Raw genomic sequence first — 18413 nt, forward strand, 5'->3', positions numbered from 1 at the left:
TGGGGTGCGGGTTGTCACTGCTAACAGGTAGGGGACAGAACTCCGTAGTGGGGACTTTACAAGAAAGGAGAGAGAGGATGAAGTGCCCGGCTGAAGCGGATCCCGGCTGCAAGGAGACCCGCACCCGACTGCTCCAGGTTTCGCTGCTCATTTACCTGCGTTGGCTCTCTCCCACCGTCAGACCAGGTCAAAGGCGGCCCCAAGTTCCCCGCCTCCAAGGTCCGGGTGGTGGCCCAGCAGGCTCGGCGCAGCTGCACAAGTCTCTGTCCCTAGACACCGGAGGGTCCCTGGAGGGGAAACGATTGACACAGCTGCCTGCACTGTGCCACGAGCCTTCCCGCGCTGCACCTGCGTCTCGTCGCGTGGCTAGGAACTGGAACTGGCTCCGGAGTCGGTGAAGTCCAGCAGGCCCGTAGCCAGAACCCATACCGTTCGCCAGCTCCGGAACCGGGCTTTAGACACCAGGACCTTTCGGAAGAAAGAACTACAACTCCCGTCGGGCCACGCGGTCCGACCAATGGTGGTAGCCGGCGCGTGCGGGGCGCGGCGCCTGCGCGGCGGTTTGAGTAAGCGGCCGTACGATTGGCTGCGGAGTCGGGCGGCCGCGCGGGGCCTGTGGGAAGCGGAGTGACGGAGCGAGCGGCTGTTGGAGGAAGGAGGTGGGGGGCCGGGAGCGCAAATGGCGTTGAGATGGTTCAGGGCCCTGTTCAAACTCCAGCGCTGACCATTCACCGGCGGAGGCGGCGGCGCAGAAGGCGGCGGCGGCCCAGCGGGGGCACGTAGAGGGCTCGGCACCGGCGGCGGCCGCCAGGGAGGCCTAGGCCCTGTCCGGCCGGCGCGCCTGAGGTGGGGAGGGAAGTTGCGGGGCCGCCGCTCACCCCCTACCCCCCCTGTCGCCCGAGCTTCCTATTTACCGAAGCGGAGCCGCGGACTGTGACGGCAGCAGAGCCCCTCGCCTCTCTCGGTGGCAGCGGTCGGCACTGGTCTCTCGCGCGGGGCTCCCGCGCCCGCCCGCGGGCCGTTGGGAGCGGGAGAGGCGGAGGCGGCCCGAGGCCAAAGCACCCGCCAGGCGCCGAGGGTAAGTGAGGTCTCGGGCGGCTGCCTAGGCCCGGAGTGAGTTGGGGCGGGTGGAGGCGGCAGGGGCGGCGCGAGGCTCGTTGCTCACCTGGCTTCTAAGGAAGTTGGGCACCGGAGGATCTCAAGAAACTCTTTCCCTTCCCACCCCTTAATTTTGCCTTTTGAGTTCTTCTCCGGGCGGCTACTTGATTTGACTTCTCTCTTCCAAACCCGGTCCGGTTGATTTGAGTCCCGAATTCTTTTTCCCCCGTCGTCTCCTCCGCCTCTAGCCGTCACCGAGAGGCCTTGCTTCGGGGACTCGGTAGCAGAAGCTTCCGGGGCGTCCGAAGCGACATCCCTTTCCTAGGCGGTGGGGGTTGGGAGGAGAAAAGTTGCGTGAGTGTCCAGCCCGAGGGGTGTCTCGGCTCCAGCCTCCGGGCGCACTCGCAGCCTCAGGTGAGGGTTTCTGTTTGCCCAGTCCACTCTCCTCTCTTAATTGAAGCCCCCCTAATGCATTACCTTGGGTGTCTTTCCTGGAAGTGGCTAGGTTTCCTTACAGCTTCAGTGTAAGGAGGTTGGTTGTTTGTTTTGTATACCCTTTCCCTAATTTAAATCGCAGTGCACTTCCATCAAAAGTCCGCTGGGCTTTGGGATGAGGCGAACGAAGGCCTCCCAAATCGAAAACACTCAGTTGTGAACCTTCATTTCCTTTTTAGTTAGGACTGTTGGTGAAATTTGAAGCCAGAACAAGATAGTGTGTCTGAAATGTGCGTAAAACGTCATACCAAATATATATGCTGAGTTTGTATATATGTTATGCTTAGATAATGCCATCGCAGTAGTCTGCTGACTTTTTTAAACAGACCTTATGGAAAACAGTAAAAGCAATCACATAATGAACTCTTGTACTCATATCTCCTGAATTCTGTAGATAATAACTCAACCATATTTTCTAATCTGTACGCTCCCCATTCCTTAATATTAAAAAAAAAATCACTGATATTTCATCAATATTTAATGATGTTAATACATCTGTATATTTCTGAGACGTGATCTTTTAAAAATACAGTTGTCTTATCACTTAACTCAGTATCATATATTCATTTGCAGACCTTAATTTTGCACAGTGAATGCTTTACTGTTTTTTTACGGTGAGTTTTTCAGATGTTGTCATAAAGAAGATCGTCTAGATTTTTTTTTTTTTTTTTTTTTGGCTTTAGTCAGCATTTTTAGATGATTGCCATGTATGTGTGCCCAAAACATTCCAGCTTTGTTGGAATGTATATATGTGTGTAGGTCTGCGTGTCTGTAGTCAGCTTAAAGAAATGACTTTATTTTCTTGCCTTTGGCAGCTGCCCAATTACACTTGGTTTTGTTTAATAGGCTATACTTAACAAGAAAGACAATGAAGCTTGTTAGTGTTCAGAACTACAAAATGGAAACTCTCTGAGGAAAGCTAAAATTTCTTTTAGCACAGATGTGTACGATGACTAAATTATTATTTTATCCGATCAGAGTTGTTTTCCTTTCAAACAGGGTGGTGGTGAGTTGTCTTCTGAATATTTGCTGAACTAAATTGGATAGTGATTCGTTAAGTTGTAAGAACTTAATAGAAATACTAAAAGTGTAGCTCAAAAATATTTGAAAATATAAGTTAAATATTATTCTTATTGTAAATTTCCAAGTAATGAAGATTTTCCAAGCCCTTAAGTAATTGCTTACCTTCCCCCTAGAATTGATAAATTGATATTTAAACTGCAGAAGGCCAAAATGTTAAGAAATGGATAATGATTGTGCTATAAAAGCACTATACCTTATATATTTTAAAGTGTTTGATTTTTTTTTTTTTGACTTTTCTTGTAAATTTTTTTCAGTATATTTTTAGGTAAATGAGTTTGTAAATTGAAGAGGAAAATCAAGGCTATATATTTCTATTTTATAAAATAAATCATGTACCTTTGTAAAATGGAGTTCTCCAACTTCAGAAAGATGTTACTCAGCAATGAGATACAGGAAGCAGAAGAATGGTTTCTTGAGTTTAGGGAGATGACCATTGAAGGAGCTTTTTAAAGTCAGTTAAAATCACTTTGGTCTAAGAATCAGAATCTTTAAGCTTGGGTAGAAGCTACAGATTGTACTCTTATGAGAAAATAAGTTTTTCTAACCCTTTATGAAGAGCTGTAAAAATTTTCAAAGAACTAAGTTTGGTCAACTGACATTATTTAGATCCTGGAAAACTTAATATATTGTGACTAAAGATTTTGTTTTTGGGTGTTTACACTATTCTGATTAAGTTGTGTATGAGGATATGGAATTTGCATGTTTTAAGTTAGATTTGTAGGTATTGCATTGTGAGTTGGTTAGTAGTAAGCTTTTTTTTTTAAACATTGTAAGTTTCATATGAATATGTCCTTATTGTAAAAATAAACCAAAACACCTGATGTATGGAAGTAAAGGATGGAAATGAACCTCTTCCGCTCACTTATTCAGACTAGTTTCAAAGTTTGTGTGCTGAATCTTGAAAACTATATAAGGAAGTCCTAGGGTCTTATTTTTATAGAGTGCTTAAAACTTGTTAAAAATTTGCTGATTATATTTTCTTAAATTTCTTTTCACAGGGAATATGAAACAGGTGTCAAAATGACATCCAGATTTGGAAAAACTTACAGTAGGAAAGGAGGAAATGGCAGTTCAAAATTTGATGAAGTTTTTTCCAACAAACGGACTACTCTTAGTACAAAATGGGGTGAGACCACATTTATGGCTAAATTAGGGCAGAAGAGGCCCAATTTCAAACCAGATATTCAAGAAATTCCGAAGAAAGCTAAAGTAGAAGAAGAAGATACTGGAGATCCGTTTGGTTTTGATAGTGATGATGAGTCTCTACCTGTTTCTTCAAAAAGTTTAGCCCAGGGTAAGGGTTCATCTTACTCAGAATCTAGTGAGGCTGCTCCGCCAGAAGAAGTCACTTCCGTACTTGAAACTAATAGCAAATTTAGCCATGTGCTGGGTGAAGACAGTTTTGCTTCCGACAGATGCTTACTTATAGAGGATACTTTAATTGGGAAAGAGAAGAGCATAAGTAGAATTCCAGAAGACAACACAAACAAAAGTAGTTGCGCTAAGTTGCTAACTTCAGGTAAGGTTTGATGTTCCTGTAAGCCAAGAAAGCCTTTTTAAAGCTACTTTTGTGATAATGAAATTCTAATTTATTACTTGTGTGCATGCAGTGTTTGGAAAAAAGGGACAACTTTGTATAGTTGTTTCTTTCCATGTTTCTGTGGGTTCTAGAGATAAATAAATGCAGGTTGCCAGGCTTGCATTGCAAGCACCCCAACTGAGCCATCTCATTAGCACCCTAAAAGATGCAAGTGCTTGATGGGCATTGTAGTGCTTGCTTTTAATTCCAGCTCTTAGGGAGCAGAGGCAGGTGGATCTCTGAGTTGGAGACCAGCCTGGTCTGCAAAAAGAGCCCTGGACAGCTAGGGCTGTTACAATGAGAAACCTGGTCTTAAACAGCCCCACCTCACTCCCTTCCCCCCAAAAGTGTGTGTGTGTGTGTGTGTGTGATTACCACTTGTTTTTTTTTCCTCCCTGCATTTATGATTAGTAGAGGATATTGATAAGTTTGTTTAGTGTGTGTGTGTATGTGTGTATGAGTATGTTGCCTGCATACATCTGTTTGTGTGCTATGCATGCCTGGTGCCTTCAGAAGCTAGGAGCTACTAGAGTTAGATACCATGTGTGTACTGGGAACTGAACCCGGGTCCTTTGGAAGAGAAGCCAGTGCTCTTAACTGCTGAATTATTTCTACAGTCCCCTTGTAAAAGAGCTTAAAACTTTAAAGAGCTCAATCATATTTAAATTTTAATTCAAACAACATCTTAGAAACTTATTACTTGGTATATTTTGGGAACAGTCTTTTTTTTTTTTTTAAAGATTTATTTATTTATTTATTATATGTAAGTACACTGTAGCTGTCTTCAGACACTCCAGAAGAAGGTGCCAGATCTCGTTACGGATGGTTGTGAGCCACCATGTGGTTGCTGGGATTTGAACTCTGGACCTTCGGAAGAGCAGTCGGGTGCTCTTACCCACTGAGCCATCTCACTAGCCCAGGGAACAAACAGTCTTTTATACCTTGTATTTATTGGATAGTGTTTTTATAATACTGTAAATTGGTTGGCTATCTAGGGGGAATTTGTTATAGTCTTAACGTAAGATAGCTCAAATAATATAATGGAGTGTGACTTGCATAGCCTTGCTAAAAAAACTCTGGTTTTCTACTTTTCTCACCTTTGGGTGAGAGTGAGCTAGCTTTTGTTGTCATTCCCTTGATCCTCTGGGCTAGTACTCATTTGGTTGTTGCCTAGTTCATGTTTCTCCTAAAGCATTGTTCTTAAGTTAAGCTTAAATTTTCATAAGAAAACAAGTCAAAAGAAGCCTAAAATTGTTTCCAAATGAGCTTCTAAAATTTATCATATAAGCCGGGTGTGGTGGTGCATGCCTTTAATCCCAGCACTCGGGAGGCAGAGGCAGGTGGATTTCTGAGTTCGAGGCCAGCCTGGTCTACAAAGTGAGTTCCAGGATAGCCACGGCTACACAGAGAAACCCTGTCTCGAAAAACCAAAAAAAAAAAAAAAAAAAAAAAAATATCATACAGATAAAATTTCTGAGCTCAACTGAATTTTTACTCAACTCTCCTCACTTTGTAAAGTTTGCAGAGATTATGTGACTTTCTAAGATCAGCTAGTGGCAAAATTGGAATGAATTTTTTTAAATTACTTTTAGGTTTATTATTTTATACGAGTTCTGCGTGCATTTATGTATATATACCATATGCATGCTTGCTGACTACCAAGGCTGGAAGAGGGCATCTAATTCCCCTGGATCTGGAGTTATAGACAGTTGGGAACTACAATGTGGGTTCTGGGAACTGGACCAGGTCCTCTGCAAGAGCCACCAGTGCACTTAACCACTGAATGAGATTTATTGATTGCCAAGATGTTGAGCCTACTATTTGAATTGTGTAGTATTTTAATTGCTGGTTCTTACTGATTCCAGATAGTTGTTTTACATAGGAGGTAGGTGACCTGTAGAAGAATAATGTTGGTGGCAAGTTGTTAAATTGTCCTGGAGGACCAAGGGATTATGGGGAATAATACTGCAGAATGAGTTTGTTTATTTATTTTCCCCTTTTCATTGACTTTCTGAAGATGGAACCTCTGGCAACTCATAGGGTAGGAAGCAAACTTGAAGTGTCTTTAATTTTAGTTTTTAATTTTTGTAATGCTGTTAGCCTATTCTAAATGTGTACAAATCAGTTATTTTTATAAGCCACGTAAAAGTTCATGTATTTATAAGTTCGTTCTTTTGGGCTTTTTAGATTTTCTTTTCTTTTCTTTTTTTTTTTTTTTTTTTTCGTTTTTCCAGACAGGGTTTCTCTGTGTAGCCCTGGCTGTCCTGGAACTCACTTTGTAGACCAGGTTGGCCTCAAACTCAGAAGTCGGCCTGCCTCTGCCTCCCAAGTGCTGGGATTAAAGGCGTGCCACCATGCCCGGCTTCAGTTGGTTTTTTAAACTAGTCAATTCTTAGACAGGTGTGGCATTAAAATGACTGAACAGGAGCTAGAGTTCATCTTTTTAAGGTATCAGTAGTATATTATGAATCATTTTACTTGACCTTTTATATTTTATTATTATTTTTAAAAGACACAGTCTCACTATATAGCCCTAGTTCTGGTAATCACTGCGTAGACTAGGATTTGGCCTCTGCCTTCTGAGTGTTGGGGTTAAAGGAAGCACATCCATGCCTGGCTTAAGATTTATCTTTAATTATGTTTATGTGTCTGTCTGTGTTGTTATGTGCACATGAGTGCAGGTGCCAGAGGCATTGGATCCTTTGGAGCTTGAGTTATAGGCAGTTGAGCTATCTGACATGGATAATGGGAACTGAACTCAACTCCTCTGGGAGAGTAATAGTCACCTTTCCAGACTCCCTCCCCCCCCCTTTTTTTTTAACATAAATATGTTTGTGTGTGCACATAAGCGTTGGAATATGGAAGTTAGAGTACATTATTTTGGAGGCAGTTCCGTCTTTCGACCATGTATTCCAGCAAATGTATTCACTGTCAGGCTTGTATGACAAGCACTTTAAGAAGCTAACTCATCTTACCCACTGGAGTGAGGGGGTTGTTTTGTTGAGACAGGCTCTTGTATATCCTAGACTGGTCTTGTGGACACTGTGTGAACAAGGATGACCTTGAACTTCTGATCTCCAGCCCCCCACTTTGTAAATGTGAAGATTCAAGGCGCTCTCCACCATACCTGGGGTTTTTTTTTTGATGTTGGTTATTGAACCAGAGCCTTTTGTATGCTAGCAGGCACTATACTACCAATTCCTGCTAGTATTCAAGTTTGGAATCCCGGACTGTGCATTAAAACATTATTATTTATACTGGGTGGTGGTGGTGTGCACCTTTAATCTCAGCACTTGGGAGGCAAAGGCAGGTGGATTTTTGAGTTCAAGGCCAGGCTGGTCTGATTGAGCTCCAGGACAGCCAAAGCTACACAAAGAAACCCTGTCTTGAAGAAAAAGCCTATGTACCATATGTGTGCAGTGTCTGTAACAGAGACCAGAATAGGGTGTTGGATCCCCTGGGACTGGAATTACAGTCGATTGTGGGTGCTGGGGCTTCTGGAAAAGTAACCAGTACCTCTGAACCATCTGCTTACCCCAAAGATACTTTTTAAAAAGGTTGCTTTGCTTTTTATGTGGGGTTACTTCTGTTTCTCCTCTTTGTTAATCTGGACTCTTGAAGAAAATCCTGTAGAGTCTTAAATTTTGCTTGGCATACTTTCTATGCCAGCCAGCTGGAATTCAGTCTATATATCCTGCCAAATATTGAGATAACCATAGCATAGGCTCTTAATTTGCATGGTTGGTTTCATAGCCAATAAATTTTTTTTCGTTTGTTTAAAGCTGTATTGAGTGTGTGAGCTTGCTGGGGGGTATTATCAGGACATTCTGAGATTTGATTTTAGAACCAAAGGTGTTTTTCAGGAAAGGGGAATGAATAGTTCTACTTTTAACAGTTTTAAAGTGGGCTGAAGAGGTGGTTCAGGGGTTAAGAATGCATATGGAGAAGACCTGTGTAGCTTCCAGCACCTACCAGTGATTACAGTCCCAGGGAAACCTAACATCTTTGGCCTCTGTGAGCACCTGCACTCTTGTGTATTTACCCACACAGAAGGATATAATACGAACATATTTTTTTTTTTTTTTAAAAACATGAGCTACAAACTTATCTGAGGTGATAGTCTTAATAATATCAGGAAGTTAGTTATTTGCCTGTAGGTAGGTAGTGTTTGTATAAAATGTACTTGTCATTTTTCAAGTTTTATGAAAAGTGGCTAAGAAATCTATTCTGTTTCTAGTTCTAGCTTTGTGCTAAAAGCCTTTTATATTTCATAGCCTTGTAAAGCTCGCTTAATTCACATTATATAAAGTGTAAAGCATCATTCAGAAGTTGGATAACTTGAATTAAATGGAATAGCTGTGAAACACCCAAATTGCTCTTTTCATATTATATTCTGGTATTGTTATATTCTGGTAGGGATGAACTTAACAGGATTTTAGAGTAAAACAGCTATCATAAGATAGATTTTTAATTTAAAAAATTTTTTTGTTTTTTATTTTTGTTTTTTCAAGACAGGGTTTCTCTGTGTAGCCCTGGGTGTCCTGGAACTCACTTTGTAGACCAGGCTGTCCTCGAACTCAGAAATCTGCCTGCCTCTGCCTCCCAAGTGCTGGGATTAATGGTGTGTGCCACCACTGCCCAGCTCATAAAATAGATTTTATCTTGATGTTGAAGTGAATTACAAGTTCTCATTTTTTTCTATTTAAGTAAATTTTAAAAAAAGACTTATTTATTTTATTTGTGTGGGTAGTTTGCCTGGCATATACATGTGCACCATGTGCCTGGGGCCATGGATTCCCTGGACTGCAGTTAAAGACAGTTTTAAGCTACCATGTGAGAGCTGAGAACTGAGCCTGGGTCCTTTAAGAGGAACACCCGGTGTTCCTAACCACTGAGCTATTTCTCCAGCTCCTATTTTTTTTTCCCCCCTTTGGGCAAAATAAGGCCAGGGTTTTTAGTACTTACTGAATAAAATGGATCTTATTTATGTAGTTAATAAATACCTTTTTTTGTGTGTGCTGTCTACAAACAACAGTTTGCAAATTTTGTGGTAGATTTTTACATGCTTTTGTTTGTTTTTGCAGTTGCTGGAGATTGTATTCAGGGCCCTCTACATCCTGTCACATCCCCAGCCGCCTTCATTTACTAAGTAGATTTTGATCTCTGTCTATTTCTGTCTCGAGGCTAGTACAGGCTGTCCTCATATTGAAGACATACCTGAAGATGATCCTCCTGCCTCTACCTCCCAAGTACAAAGGATTATAGCAGGTGCCATCATCCTTTTATTTCTTATCTCTGCCACCATTTCTCCCAGTCCTTCAAGGAAAGCCAAGGTTGTTCTCAAAGGTCAGACAGGAGTGCAGGAGGCCATTAGCAAGTTTTCCCTCACATCCAAGAGGATACCCACCTTGTGGTAATTAATGAAATTGTAAACATAACTGTCTTCCTGCATGCTTTTTAGGAGATGTACCATTGACTTGTGCTGGTCATGAATAGCTACTTTTAGCACAGTGAGATTTATTATTATAGTACTTCACAGGACCCCCCCCCCCCCAATATATATTCTAGTCCCTTAGACTTAGAGCCATGAACAACCACACCTGGTTTTTGAGAGGGAGATCGAGGATGGAGCTTAAATAAGCAGCATTGATTTGAAATAATACATGTGAGACTACATATAAAAATATTTCAGGGGCTGGAGAGATGGCTCAGTGCTTAAGAGCACCGACTGTTCTTCCGAAGGTCCCGGAGTTCAAATCCCAGCAACCACATGGTGGCTCACAACCATCCGTAATGAGATCTGATGCCCTCTTCTGGTGCATCTGAAGACAGCTACAGTGTACTTAGATGTAATAATAAATAAATCTTAAAAAAAAAAAATTGAATTGAGCTGTGAAAAAAGTTCCTATACTTATAAGGTGGAGAAAAGAAGAAACTAAAAAAGAAAGATAATATGAAACAGCAAGAGCTATTGAAGACTCAACTTAGTTGAATTGGATTGTTGATATAAAAGTTAAATAAATGAGGGTTTCACAGAATGGTTGTAGTGGTCTGAGGATTGAGAAAATTCACATATGTAAGTGTACATGTTTTAAACAGAAGAACTGGGACAGCTGGAAACAGATGGCATGCCCAAATTAGATGATATGAGAAGGGTTTATTTACAAAGGTATAGGAGGGATATAGGAAAATCACGGGAGATGAGGCCTCAACCTTGGTTCTTCAAAGTGAAGCTATTATTACCCTGACTCAAATGAATTAGGAGTTGAAGAAGCCTGCTTTATAAGGAGCTGAATCTTTCTGTTGAGGACCTAATTATGTTGTCTCAGGGACAGCAGCTCCCTCCTGATAGAACCCTGTGTCAGCCTAAAGATAAGGGCTGTTTTGTTGATTGGAATGATAGGAAGTTGGTCTAATTTTAGCCATTCTGTGTAGTAGGCCTGCTACTGGTTGTGCTGGTAATGTGGTGGTGGTGGTGATTATAATAATGATGATAACAATAATGATAATAAATTTTATATGTAATTCCAGCTCCCAAGTGCTGGATTATAGATATGCTGTTTTGCTCAGTTTTTGAGAAGTATTTTTGAAATGGCTTTTGGTTTCTCTACCTAGAGCCTGTTGTTACACATTGTACATTGAGTTACATCCCTAATCCTCATTTATTTACTATATTATCTTTAAAATGACATATAATCTTGTGTTTCACTAGAGTATTTCACGTCAGTTGAAAGAAGATGCTTTACCTTTCAAATTTTGATGTAAAGTCGATTGAGGAAATTGGGAGGTTTTTAATTTTTTTGAAACAGTCTCTAACCAAGGCTGACCTCAGACTCCTTCTATAGCAGAAAATGACCTTGAATTTCTTATCCTCTGGAGCGCTAACATTACACTCAGGTACCACTCTGCCTGTATTGATTCAGTGCTTGAACTTGAACCAAGGGCTTGATATGTGCTAGGCAAACTGTCTATCAACTAAGTTATATCCCCAGCTCCTAGTTCACAAATAATAGTTCATTCTCTAGCTTTTTAGGTACTTATGGTTAATATCCACATGTTCTTTCCACAGTGAAAAGTTGTTTTCCTTCAGATTTCATGAATACTTACTTTTTTTTTTTAATTAGATATTTTCTTCATTTACCAGATTTCATGAATACTTTCTATTTCTTTTTTGGAGCTTGAACCTTAGATCTTGAGTATGGGAATTTGTATTCTGTCATTGAACTATACCCCTAACCTTAGCTCATATACTGTGTATGACCCAAAAAACTAAAGATGTGCTGGGTGTACTAGCATGGTTATAATCCTTGCATTTAGGACAGCAAGGCGGGGCAATCTCTAATTGGAAATTAGTCCAGGTTACATAGTTCCTGGGCCATCTTGGTTACACAGTGAGGTCTTGTTTCAAAAGAAACATACAATGTGAGATATAAAATACTGGAATGTACGTGCATGTGTATGTGTATCATGCTTTTAGTACATTAAAGTACTACATTTTAGTACATTAAAGGATAATTTTAGGATGTGCATTGCTCAGTATTTGTAGATAGATACACCTTGTTCTTTTTAGCAGGCTCATAGTTTCCCATTGTGTAGGTGTACTTGAACTGCCTTGTGTTTTTGTTTTCTTGTTGCAAGTAAATGTTGCATTGAACATCTTTCTAAGTTTTTGAGTACCATGTCACCTGTGTGAGTATAGTGGTAGGAATTATTTCTTAAAGTAATTTTGGAAGGGCATATATGTTTTAAAGTTTTATTTTTATTGCTTTAAATTATATGTAGGTATGTGTGTCTGCATTTGGGTTTGGGTATGTGCATATAAGTGTCAAGGAGGCCAAAAGCATAGGACCCCTTGAGTTGAAATTAGAGGTGGTTTTGAGTCACCTGATTTATGCTGGGGTTGGAATTTGGGTCCTTAGGAAGAGCAGCAAGTGCTCCTATGCTGGACCATCTCTCTAGCCCTGGATGTATACAGCTTACATTTTAATTGATAATGCCACATTTCTTGCTAATAGTATGCATCCTCTTTCCCAAGCTTGGTATCACCCTTCTCCTCTCAGACTTTGTACCTAGCTAGGTAAAGGTAGAAAAATAGCTGCTACTTGTTGTTGTTTTATGTTGGATTGTTTTCACTTTAGAATATATAGTATCTTTTACACATTTTTACTTGCCCTTGTTTTATAATGGTATTGGCTAGAATCTTCCTACTTAGCCCCTTTCTCAGCCAGCCACCACAGCTCTCCCTAGAATGACAGTATATTGTTAATTGTTGTAGCTTTTTATGTATATACTGTACAGTTATATTGTAAAGAATGGATTTGGTTCAATTTCCGAGCATAAAATTCAGGATCTTAGAATCTTGTAATGAACTAAAGGCTGACTGTTTGTTTGTTTTTTGGTTTTTCGAGACAGGGTTTCTCTGTATAGCCCTGGCTGTCTGGCACTCACTTTGTAGACCAGGCTGACCTCGAACTCAGAAATCCAACTGCCTCTGCCTCCAGAGTGCTGGGATTAAAGGCGTGCACCACTACGCCCGGCTAAGGCTGACAATTTTTAAGGAGCTTTAGGATAAATAGTGTTTACTAGGTAGATGCAATCAGGATTAGAGGGTTGAGACTTTCAGAGGTACTCCTACCTGAAACCTCTTAAAGAAGGGAAGAGGGAAGCCGGGAAGCAGAGACAGGCGGATTTCTGAGTTCGAGGCCAGCCTGGTCTACAGAGTGAGTTCCAGGACAGCCAGGGCTATACAGAGAAACCCTATCTCGAAAAAAAACCAAAACCAAAACCACCCACCCCACAGCCCCCCCCCCAAAAAAAAAAAAAAAAAAAAAGCAAGGAAGAGAAGAGGGGACAAGGGCTAAGTTGATTACTTATGGCAGAAGAGCCATGAAAACCATAAAGGACAGCTTTTTAGAGAGCTTCCAGATAACTGATCATGAGGTTTCCGGGAGGATGGTGCATCCTTTCCCTTATGCCTTGTTCATTTTTCTTTCTGGCTCTATTTACTTGTTTACTTACTTAGGGTTTATGAGACAGGGTCCCATGTAGCCCAGAAGGCTCTGGAGTTTGTTATGTTGCCAAGGATAACTATAAACTTCCAATCATTCTGTCTTCACCTTTCAGGTGCTACTATACCCAGCAACTATTTTCTTCTGATGGATGATTTGTTTAGAAACAGGACTTCCTGTATAAAATTAAGAATTTGTTAAGTAAAAGTGGTCATTTAATTTCTCTTAGAGAATATGAGAGTTGAGACAGAGTCTATGTAACATGCTGGCGTTGAATTCACAATCCTGGTTGATTTGCCCAGCCTTGTGAGGGTTAGTGGCTGGTTTTATTGTATTGTGTTAAGTATGCCTTATTCAGTTGATGACCCTGGGAGGAGGAGGTGGTGGGTTTGTGGGGTGGACCTAAAGGAGATGTAGGATGAAGGGACTGAGAGAAAGGGAAGGAGGGGAAGTTGCAGTCAAGATGTATTGTATGAAAGAGTAAAATAAAAAAATAACCCAAAAATATCTAGCCGTCATACTGCCCTCCCCAACCCCTTTGGTAAATGGATATTCTGTACAAGTGGGTTTATCTGTTAGGAAACTGGGTTTTGATGTGGGAGGGCAGTTAAAAAGCAATTGTAAGCCGGGTGTGGTGGCTCATGCCTTTAATCCCAGCACTCAGCGGCAGAGGCAGGTGGATTTCTGAGTTTGAGGCCAGCCTGGTATACAAAGTGAGTTCCAGGACAGCCAGAGCTATACAGAGAAACCCTGACTCTTAAAAAAAAAAAACCCCAAAACAAAAAACAAAACAAAACAAAAAAGCAATTGTAATCTGTAGTTTTGGATAAGATGGTGATAACCTTTCAAAAGCAAGTTAAGATTTTGTTGCTGTTGGAAAGTTAATAGAGGATAGGACATAATAAAATGCTGTGGAGACAGCAGTAAAATGTGTCCTTGGTCAGTTTTTCTTTTGTAGAACTCGGTTGATTAAATTCGCTTTTCCGTAAAACTATCTACCCGTTTTAGAAGTTCAAAAAATGCACTAGAGTGATAATTCACTTTTGCTATATGTAATTTGTGGATTGTTTGCTGTTACTGTATACTATTTCCTTACTGAATGATGCATACTGAAACTACTCCCTTACAGAACTCTTTATCACTCTTCCTTCTTACAAGTTTACAAAGATAGGTTAGCAGCAGTTACTGCTTAAATCACCTGAAACAAAAGATTTGTACATTGTTTTTCTTAGATTCAGATGTATTTTTCTTGAGGCAATATTTTGTTTGGCATAGAGTAAATATTTGCCAGTGCTTACCCATTAATTAATGTTCAGGGAATCCATGAGATTAGTTTGAGTCATATTGCTGCCTTTTACTTGGAGGGCACTTCTAAAATGCATAAATACAACACACATAGGAGAAATGAGGGCAATAAACTTAAAATAGTAAACTATAATGAAGTTTTAACTTTAGATCTGTTTTGTTATTGTTTTTGTTTTTGTTCTTTTTGTTTTTTTCGTGATATGGTTTCTCTGTATAGCCCTGGCTGTCCTGGAACTCACTTGCAGACCAGGCTGGCCTCGAACTCAGAAATCTGCCTGCCTCTGCCTCCTGAGTGCTGGGATTAAAGGTGCGTGCCACCATGCCCGGCTAGATTTGTTTTTAAATCAGAATAATGTTTACACCTAAAACAGAAAGTCATTTTTGAGAAATTAAGATAGTAGAAGCCTGCTATTATGCACATGAAGCAGAAAGATTACTAGTTTGAGGCTATCTTGGGTTCTAAAGGGAACCCTGTTTAGGAAAACAAAAATAAGCTGTGTGTAATAGCATGTCTTTAATTCCAGCAGAGGCAGGTGGATCTATATGATTTTAGGGCCAGCATGATCTATAGCAAGTTGTAGGCCAGTCAGTGCTACATAGTAAAAACCTTTCTCAAAATGAAAACATACTACAACACCATTAAATACCCCCCCCCCCCAGTGGAAGACTATACAGCTATAAAAATGAGTTGAGGATTGGAGAGGTGGTTCCCAGCATCATGGCACATGTGTACCCACATATATACTAATAAATAGACATGAGGTAGTATAGCTTAGTTACATCTTAGACATGTTAGGTAGGTGCTCTAACCAGAGTGAGATTAGTTCACTCCTCTCTTTCCTTTTTCTTTTAAATCAGTGCCTTACGTTTCCCAGGATTGTAATTAACTTTGTATCCTCTTGCTGAGATTACAGGCCTGTGACACAGTTAAATTATATTTAAACTCATTGAGTAGCATCAAAAACTATATAGTGAATTTATCCATATAAAGCATTGCTTTTGGCTGTATTTGAAAGTGTGTTCATTAAGACTTGTAAATAAGGAGAGTGTTGTGGCATATGACTTAATCTAGGCACTTGGAAGGTGCAGGCAGGCAGATCTCTTGTAAGTTTGAGGCCAGTCTGGTCTGCATCATGAGTTCCAGGATAGAGTTACATAGTGAGACCCTATCTCGAAACAAAACAAAAGATTTGTACATTGTTTTTCTTAGATTCAGATGTATTTTTCTTGAGGCAATATTTTGTTTGGCATAGAGTAAATATTTGCCAGTGCTTACCCATTAATTAATGTTCAGGGAATCCATGAGATTAGTTTGAGTCATATTGCTGCCTTTTACTTGGAGGGTAAAAAAGTAATTACTTAGCCGGGCAGTGGTAGCCCACGCCTTTCTTTAATCTCAGCACTTGGGAGGCAGAGGCAGGCCGACTTCTGAGTTCGAGGCCAACCTGATCTACAGAGTGAGTTCCAGGACAGCCAGGGCTACATAGAGAAACCCTGTCTCGAAAAACAAAAAAAAAAAAAAAAAAAATTCTGATGTTAAAAATTTAAGGCAACAAAAATGAAATTCTCGGGCTGGTGAGATGGCTCAGTGGTTAAGAGCACCAACTGCTCTTCCAAAGGTCCCGAGTTCAAATCCCAGCAACCACATGGTGGCTCACAACCATCCGTAACGAAATGTGATGCCCTCTTCTGTAGTGTCTGAAGACAGCTACAATGTACTTACATATAATAAATAAATGAATCTTTAAAAAAATTATAAAAAAATGAAATTCTCACATATAAAATAGTCATTTTAAGTTTGCAGTACTCATTGATATTCATAAATAGGCACTATACACTACATAGGTACCAGATCCACTGTTAAGAAATTATGTGGCTTTTAGGATTAGACGAAATATAGAAATAGCCAGAAAAGCTTGTGGTAGGCAGGTTTCTAGACAAAATTAACATACTGTATAAACAGTCCTATTTCAGGTAAGTACAAATGCCCCTTTAAGGCATGTGACTCATTGTTAAATATGTTTAAGTTCTACTAAATTTAAGCATTGTTACTTGAAAGCATAAATGTCATTTAATGTTATCCTCAGTTGATTCAGTTTTTTAATTGTAAAATCTCTTCTGAGTTCAACATAACAGTTTTAAGAGGCTTGGGTGTCCAGGGACAGGCTACTAGAAGACATGGCAGCTGTACCTACTGACAGTAGGAGAGTCTAATGTGTAAACTTTTTTGTTTTCTATTTCAAGATTATTTTATACTACTGTTCAGATAGCCCTGCTATTTGTTAATTTGCATACTGATGACATTTATGGTTTTAACCTGACATTTTTCATTTTTGTAGATAAAGTGGAGAATTTTAGTGAAGAACATGAAAAAAATAGTCACCACTTTCATAGAAATGCTGAAGATAGTACTAAGAAACCCAATGCAGAAACCACAGTGGCTTCTGAATATAAAGCTGATGAAACTAAAGAAATAAATGATACTTGGAACTCCCAGTCTGGAAAAAGAACAGAGTCTCCATCTGAAAGTTGTCCAGTCAAAGGATCTGTAAGAACTGGTTTATATGAATGGGATAATGATTTTGAAGATATCAGATCAGAAGACTGTATTTTAAGTTTGGATAATGAGTCTCTTTTGGAGATGAAAGACGAGGATTTAAAAAATCGGATTGGAGGATTGGAAAATCTAAATGAAACCTTTGAAGAAGATATCATACAAAGTGTTCTTAGGCCAAGCAACTGTAGGACGTACTGTAGGGCCAATAAAGCGAAATCCTCACAGGGGGCATCAAATTTTGATAAGCTAATGGATGGCACCAGTCAGTCCTTAGCCAAAGCAAACAGTGAATCAAGTAAAGATGGCCTGAATCAGGCAAAGAAAGGTAGTACAAGTTGTGGGACCAGTTTTCGAGGAACAGTTGGACGGACTAGAGATTACACTGTTTTACATCCATCTTGCTTGTCAGTGTGTAATGTTACCATCCAGGATACTATGGAACGGAGTATGGATGAGTTCACCGCATCCACTCCTGCAGATTTAGGAGAGGCTGGCCGGCTCAGAAAAAAGGCAGATATTGCAACTTCCAAGACCACTACTAGATTTCGACCTAGTAATACTAAATCCAAAAAGGATGTTAAACTTGAATTTTTTGGTTTTGAAGATCATGATGAGACAGGAGGTGATGAAGGGGGTTCTGGAAGTTCTAATTACAAAATTAAATATTTTGGCTTTGACGATCTCAGCGAAAGTGAAGAAGAAGATGATGACGACTGTCAAGTGGAAAGAAAGAAAGACAAAAAAAGAACTAAAACAGCTCCATCACCTTCCCAGCAGCCTCCTCCTGAAAGCAGCGACAATTCCCAGGATAGTCAGTCTAGTACTAATAATGCAGGTAAGATTGTAAGATATATATATATAATAAAAAAAATAATGTATTTAATATATAAAATTTTTTCAGGCTTTAATTAAAGGGTAGGCTCTTTCCATAATACTCAATTTTAGTTTGGGATATATATATATATAATTTATTTCTAATTATATGTTGATGTGTGTGCCTGCATGTGGATATATGCATGTGAGTTCAGGGTTCCAAACCTAATCCAAATTACATGTACGTAAGCTTTCCCACTGAAATATAACCCTAGGCTAGCAAATGGTAATTTATGTGAGAATTTTATACTTTTGAGTCTTTGGGACAGAGATACCAATCATCTTGTTTTAGTTTTGAAAATCCAAATGTAATACAGACATAAGGATTGAATTTTTTTTAGGACATTTAGAACTGTACTGATAACAGATGGTTTTATGAGGGAAATACTCAAAAGAAATTAATTAAACCCTTTGG

General features: G+C 39.9%; 1 protein-coding gene across 2 annotated transcripts in view; it reads left to right on the plus strand.

The window, feature by feature from the left end:
• The first annotated feature begins 236 nt into the window (after positions 1-236).
• The window catches only part of Wapl (WAPL cohesin release factor), a 61560-nt gene continuing 43383 nt past the window's right edge, over positions 237-18413 (plus strand). The window contains exons 1-3 of one of the 2 annotated variants that reach the window (XM_085828551.1): positions 237-1078; positions 3675-4195; positions 16908-17960. In XM_085828551.1, the coding sequence (XP_085684677.1) occupies positions 3697-4195; positions 16908-17960 (1552 nt within the window). In that variant the 5' untranslated portion in view covers positions 237-1078; positions 3675-3696. Of the gene's footprint in view, positions 1079-3674; positions 4196-16907; positions 17961-18413 lie in introns of those variants that run through there. The other variant, XM_085828550.1, reaches the window with a different exon arrangement.

The sequence above is a fragment of the Mus caroli genome, unplaced genomic scaffold (assembly GCF_978045245.1).
Source record: "Mus caroli unplaced genomic scaffold, Mus_caroli_1 scaffold_12, whole genome shotgun sequence".
NCBI classification, from domain to species: Eukaryota; Metazoa; Chordata; class Mammalia; order Rodentia; family Muridae; genus Mus; species Mus caroli.